The 7,171-nt window shown below is 44.4% G+C and overlaps 1 protein-coding gene across 2 annotated transcripts in view; it reads right to left on the minus strand.

Annotated features, from left to right (window-relative positions):
- LMO1 (LIM domain only 1) overlaps positions 1-7,171 on the minus strand; it is a 66,489-nt gene that overhangs the window by 11,027 nt on the left and 48,291 nt on the right. The window contains exons 2-3 of one of the 2 annotated variants that reach the window (XM_069091167.1): positions 6,280-6,497; positions 2,890-3,103 (exon numbers count right to left, since the gene is read on the minus strand). In XM_069091167.1, the coding sequence (XP_068947268.1) occupies positions 2,890-3,103; positions 6,280-6,301 (236 nt within the window). In that variant the 5' untranslated portion in view covers positions 6,302-6,497. The remainder of the gene's footprint in view (positions 1-2,889; positions 3,104-6,279; positions 6,498-7,171) is intronic. The other variant, XM_069091168.1, reaches the window with a different exon arrangement.

Consider the following 7,171-nt stretch of genomic DNA (forward strand, 5'->3'; position numbering starts at 1 on the left):
ATGTTCTAAGGTCCCTCCCAGCTCTGACATTCTGTGTTCTAAGGTCCCTCCACACTCTGACATTCCGTGTTCTAAGTCCTCCCCAACTTTGACATCATATGAAAAATAAATGTTTGTGCTTAGTGAGTAGGGAGAAGCCTCAGTCCCCACAAGAGACGAAAGATTTCTCCAGCCCCTTCTGCCCTTGGTGACCCTTTTGGGCCAGGAAGAGTGAGTCACAGGCTATTTTTTTTCACTCACTTAAACCTTCCCCCATCCTTCTCTCCCTCCCTATCCCCCTCCCCCAAAGGGACAGGAACTTAAAAGCCCAGAGTGCCCGTGTAAATCTTTTCTCCTTATGGAGCTCCTGGAGAGAAGCAGCTTGTAAATAAGGTGGCGGCAGCGGCCCCAAGATTGAAAATGGAGCACAATTAAACCCTTAGCCTGTGGTGGTAATTACGGTTAATGGTTCTTCCCCTGAATTTCACTATCCCCATTGTCGGCGGCCAATCTAAATGCAGGAGCTGAGCCAAGGACAATTTTCCTTGGTTTATAGACACACTAAAATTCAGCTGGTCTGGCTCCACCGGGCTGGTGATGTCAGGAGTGGCCCAAATTAAAGCTGACGAGGGAGAGCAGCCCTGAATGTGGCTTCAGTTCCAAGGGCTGAGGTTAGGCATGGGGCAGAGGGGGAAGCTGGGAAGGGGAGAAGCAATCAGCCCACTTAAATCAAGAAGGACCACCACTCAACTGGGTTCTGGGCTTGGGGTGTGAGAGACCAGGACCTGGGGAGGAGGATGGTTAACTTGTTAGATGACAGAAGAAAATTTCCCAAAGTTCTCCATGGGCAAGAATATTGGGCTGATGGCAAGATGCAATGTAATACGAGAATACAAGATACAATATAATAGAGGGTAAATGTAAAGTCCTACACTGTGGTACAAGAAATCAACTGTGCAAGGACAGAAGAGGCATGCTTAGACAACAATTGGTGTGATATGGACACAACTGTCTTAGTGGACTCAAAGCTAAATAGGACCCATGGGGCGGCTGGAAAAGCTGGAATGATTTTAAACTCCATTTAGAGAGGCATATTGGCCACAAGGGCAGCTAGGTGGCACAATGGATAGAATGCTAGACCTGGAGTTGGGAAGACTCCTCTTACTGAGTTCAAATATATCCTCAAAGACTTAGTAGATGTGTGACCCTGGGCATGTCACTTAACTCTGCTTGCCTCAGTTTCCTTATATCTAAAATAATCTGGAGAAGGAATGACAAACTACTCCAGTTATCTTTGCCAAGAAAATCCCAAATGAGGTCAGAAAAAAATTGGACATGACTAAACAACAAAAGTGTCCACAATTATGGGAATAGCCTCATTGTCTTCTGTCCTCATTCCTATCCACTCTGACCTTGCAGACTACTTCTACCATGCCCCAGCACTGGGTACCTTTGTCCTCTACCCTTTTCAGGTTTCTTTTCTATGTTGTCTTCCTCCAATAGAATGTAAGTTTCTTGAGGGCAGAAGTTGTTTTTCTTTCTACTTGTATTTGTATTCCTAGGGCTTAGCTGAGTGCTAATAAATGCTTAAAATGCTTATTGACTGACTCACTACCTCTAGAGTACAGAACATAGCATTGAGAGTGTGACCTATAGAGAGAGGACTGGAAACCATGACATATGAAGATCAGACATATGGGATTGGCTGTAGAATGTCATGGGAGAAGGTTTACAGAGTTCATGGATTTTGGAGGGGCCCAAGAAGTTTAGTTTAGCTGTCTTATTTTACAGATGAGAAAAATGAGGTCCAGAAAGATTAAGAGATGTGCCCACTTTCTCACAGTTAAGTGGGAAGGCTGGGATTAGAGCATAGGCCTGCTGACTCCAAATCCAATACTCTTCTCATCATGACAAGCAGAGCTTTGTGATGGGTAATGAGAAGCTTGTGGTGCTCCCAAAGGCAGGAGAATAGCCTTATAGTATTATAACATCGTTATAATATTCTAATTATGTAATGTTTTGTGTATAAATAGAATATAATATTAGGGTGGGGGTTCATAAGTTGATGGTGGGAAGGTTATGATTCTGGCCTCATATACTTACTAGTAGTGTGAACCTGAGCAAGTCACTTAACCAATGCCTCTGTTTTCTTATCTGTAAAATAAAGCTAATAATAGCACATACCTATAGATCAAATAAGATAATTGTAAAGCATTTAGCACAGTACTTGGCATATAGTAAGTGCTATATAAATGTTATGAGTCATGGTGTTATGATAGGGTTTGCCGATAATTCATTAATGTCTGTTTCTTCTTGTTTTCCACACATGATGCCCCTTTCCCCAGTTCCATGGTTTTTCACTGGCTGTCTCCCATGTCTAGAATGCTCTCCCTCCTCACCTCTGTCTTCTGGCTTACTTTCCTGGCTTTCCTGGCTTCCTTCAAGACTCACCACATATCTCACCTTCTTCAAGGGGCCTTTCTGGATCCTTCCCCCCATCCCTTGCCTTCCCTCCTCACTGCTAGTGCCTTCCCTCTGAAATTACTTCTAGTTTATTATTATTTGCATGTTGTACCCTCCATCAGAAGGTAAGCTTGAGAGCAAGAATTGTTTTTTTGCCTCTTTTTGTATCTTTAGGGCTTAGCATAGTGCCTGGAATATGGAAGGTACTTAATAATGCTCATTGACTGAATAACGGACCAATGAACCTCTGGCGAACTAGCCATATAAAATGGGTGGGTGTGTTCTGTTTATCCTTCCCTGTACCTCTGCTATTACCTGTCTCCTGGTCTTACCTCCATGACCAAGAGGGAAAGTCAGAGACAAATTCGGTTCTGTCAAATCCACCTGCCCTGACCTCCCTTCCCCTCCCCACTTGGCCCTCCTGTCCCTGTCCTGGCCCCTTCCTACCTCAGGTAGTCCCGGCGGCACAGAATGAGGTTGGCCTTGGTGTAGAGTGTGGAGCCCACCTCTCCAAGCCGGCAGTCACAGCAGGCGCACTTTAGACAGTCCTCATGCCAATACTTGTCCAAGGCCTTCAGGAGATAGCGGTCCTTGATCTTCCGATTACAGCCAGCACAACCTTTTTGTTTCCCCTTGGGGTGGACGGACAGCATGGGCACACCTGTGGACAGAGGGAGGGATATACCTGTATGCACAGGATGATGATGATGGTGACTCTTGGAGCCCTGCTCATTCTGAGTCACTGCCCTCTCTTCCCTGGCCCCCCAGATGGGGACTAAAGTCTGGCCAGATACTTTGCATTCATCTCCTGGCCTAGCCCCAAATGTCTTTTTTGGTTATTGTCCCTCTGGAAAGTCCCCATATGGGCCCCAATGTGGGATGTCTGTAGGGGGGTCTTGGAATCCCAGAATCTCAGGGAAGGATAGGAAGGGACCTTCCTGGTCCAACTTCTCTTGTAGTGAAGGAATCCTATCTACAGAAATGGGAGGTCCCATGGTTCAGAGAAGGGAGCCTAGGGAGTGTTGCCCTCATTTTATAGACAGGAGCAGCAAGGCCCAGAATGGCTAAGTGACTGTCCAAGATTAAACAAGGAGTGAACAGCAGATGAGTCATAGTTTAAGTCTCCGACTTCCAAACCCAATGGCTTTCCCACGATGCTGCACTGCCCCTTGGACTCTTCTAATTATCAGGAAAGTTCTTATCATAGTGAGTTGAAATCTGTATCTTACACCTATTGCATCTAGTTTTGTCCTTTGGTGCGTGAAGAATGACACTGGTCTCTCTTCCACATGACAACCTTTCAGATTCTTAAAAGGAACTCTGATGTTGCTCCGCCCCTCCCCCCCCAAGGCTTCTGTTCTTTCAGCTTAACTCCCTCATTTCCTTCAGATGATCCTCCTATATATAACATGGTCTCCAGTGCTAGAAATAATAGTCAATGGACTTGGAGTTGGGAAGACCCTGAGCATTTAAACCACTTAAACTTTTTCAACCTTAATTTTCTCACCTGTAAAATGAGGATAATAGCACCTCCCTCCCTTCTAGGATTGTTGGGAGAATCAAATGAGAATTTCACATATATACATGTATATATAATATATGCATATATACACATACATATATATGTATGTATACACATATACACAAGTATATAATATATAGTACATATAAATATATGTTATATATCATATAATAATATAGAATATATACATATATGTGAAGAGAGTGCTTTGTAAATCTTAAAGCATCATATACATGATACTTGTATTATTATTGTATCATTCTGGTTGCCCTCCTCTGGATACACTCTGATTTGTTACTATCTTTCCTAAAAGGTGGTGCTCAGAACCAAGGACAGTACTCTAGATGAAGTCTGAGCAGGTTGGGGGCAGAAGCAGCCCTATGACTGCACTCATTCTGTATACTATGACTCTATCAATGCAGACTAAGATTGAGCAGTTTTGTTTTGGTTTGGTTTTGGCTGCCATGTCATATAGCTGATGCAGCCCACTAAGATCTCCAGGTGTCTTTCACAAGGCCTGTCTATTGAGGTTTCTTAAACTTTGAGCTTCTGTTGTATAGACTTGACTTCTCCTACCGTATGTGGATAGTCAAGGTTTTGAAACTAAAAGAATTTGCTGGTAGCTCCTGGTCTATTGAGATTGGGAGCTCCAGCCCAGAACTCATGTTGGATTTCAGAAAATGGGCAGGATCTGGAAGGCCTGCAGGGGAAACCTGGACTAAGGTCTGAATTGACTCATGTGAGGGCAGGGGGAAGACAGATCTATAGTATAGAGTAGTTCCCAAGCTGGACTCAGCTGGCATCTGGACCATTGCTTGAATTTCTGGGTTACATCAAGGTTTGCAAACCATTTACCCCACCACAGAAGTGAAAGGCAGGCAGGTGGGATGAGGTCCATGGGGAAACTGAGGCCTCTGGTGGCACAGTGGAAAAGAGTCCACTGAGCCTGGGGACAGGAAGACCTGAGTTCAAATCCATTTTAGATACTCACAAGCTCTGTGACCCTGGGCAAGTCACTTAATCTCCATCTACCTCAATTTCCTTAACTGTAAAATGGGGACCATAACAGTACCTATCTCTCAGAGATGTTGGGGGGCAGAAGGGATAAATGACATACTTATAAACTGCTCAGCACAATACCTGGCACATAGGCAGATCTATATAAATGCTTATTTCCCCTCTCTTCCCAAAGTCACAGGGTTTGGGGTGTCAGGTTCTCTGACTTTCACCACACACCACATTTTAGTCACAGAATTCTTGATATGGAAGAGATCTCAGAGGGATATAATCCAACCCAAACATGAATTATTACTATTACCAACTGCTGCTGCTGCTGCTGCTACTACTACTACCTATTGCTTTAAGATTTACAAAGTGCTTGCATCATTAGGTCCTCACAACAACCCTGTGAGGTAGGAATTATTATTACTATCCTCATTTTACAAATGAGGAAACTGAAGCAAAGAAAGATTAAATGACTTGCTCAGGGTCATACAGCTAGTGTCTGAGGCTGGATTCGAACTTGTCTTCCTCTTTCCAAGTCCAGCACTCTCTCCCCTGCTCCTCCTATTTGACATCTTCAACAAGGGACCATCCAGCCTCTGCAAGAAGACTTTTAGTGATGGGGAGTTCACTGCCTCCTGAGGCAGCCCATTCGGATATGGTGTAGCTCTATGAAAACCTTTTAAATTCTGGAAGATGGCAATTAGGCCCACCCCTAGTCTTTTTTTCTTTAGACCAGACAGTCTCACTTCCCTCAAGGGAGGGACCTTATAGACCTGAAGAATTTCAGAGCTGGGAGGGACTTTGGGGAGCATATGGTACAATGTATATCACACTCCCCTCTGCAACATTGTCAGATCAGCTGAACTGGGAATTTATTTCTCTGGGAGGGGCAGGGCAAGGTGGAAATCCAGAACATCCAATATCATACACTTCTCTCCAGTGAGAGGAGGTGGACCCAGGGTGCAGAATGGGACATAAATTTTTGGACTTGGACAAATTGACAATTTGTTCTGCTTGGCTATTTGTATTTATTATAAGGGTTTTGATTTTTATTTTTCTTTTAAATAAAGTGTATATGGAAAGGAATGGAATATTAATTTTTAAGTTACTATGTGCTGGGCACTTAGCACACTCAAAAGGAACAATCATTTTAAGTGCCTACAATGTGTTGGGTGCTTTATGAATATCTTTCAAGAGAAAATGCATGCTTATTAATTGAAAAATAAACCAAAATGGAAAAAAAAGAAAAATAAACAAAAGCAGTCATGTGTTGTTTCCACAAAGATCTCCAGAGAGGGAGAGCTCACTACCTTCAGAGGCAGTCGATTCCATATTGAGGACAGCTGATTGTTAGGAAGCTTTTCTTTACATGGAGCCCAAATCGGCCTCGTCGCCACTTCCATTCATTCGTGCTGGTTCTGCCCTCTGGGGCCAAGCAGAATGAGCTTCCTCAGCCTCCTGGTTGCTGGCCTCTGGACTGCTCAGTTGTTGTGGCCTCAGTTGCCCGGGTTAGACTTTTACTTCCTCCCTGCAGGGGGTGGGGAAGCAGTTGGCACTCTTGGCCGCCATATTGTTGTACCATAATTATTCCCCTCTAGAGGAGGAGGGGCCCCAAGGCCTTGTTCCACTAGCAGTACACTGTTTATTTCTCCACCCATCCCTTATTTGTTTGGATCTGTTCTCTATAGATTATACTGTTGGGACAAGAGATGTGAGTTGTGCTGGAGAGGGGCTGGGCAAGGGCCAAGCAGAGAAAGGGGCCAAAATGGATTCCTTAATGAGACTGGCTTCTTCATACACCCCCTACTCCTGAACTCAGTGATCTGCAGTCCCTGGTTTTCCCCCTCAGGGTGCCCAAGGCCTTCCTTCCATTGTGGAAACTGCCTAAAACCTCATTTCTGCCAGTAATCAGATCCTGCCCATTCATCCCACACCCCTACAACTCTCTCTGCCTCCAGAGAGACTGGAGAAATAGCAAAAATAGGGAAGAGTCAGAGGACCATAATTAGAGAAAAGAAGGAGAAACCATAGATGTGGAACTGAGGCGACCCTCGGAGGCCAACTAGAACCAACTCCCCTTATTTTACAACTGAGGGAACTAAGATTCTGGGAGATATGGGGAAGAGGGGCATACAGATATGGTTATGAGAAAAGATGAGAGAGAGAGAGAGAGAGAGAGAGAGAGAGAGAGAGAGAGAGAGA

The sequence above is a fragment of the Petaurus breviceps genome, unplaced genomic scaffold, assembly GCF_028583685.1.
Source record: "Petaurus breviceps papuanus isolate PSGF00001 unplaced genomic scaffold, PetGlider_PUasm1.0 188, whole genome shotgun sequence".
Lineage (NCBI taxonomy): Eukaryota > Metazoa > Chordata > Mammalia > Diprotodontia > Petauridae > Petaurus > Petaurus breviceps.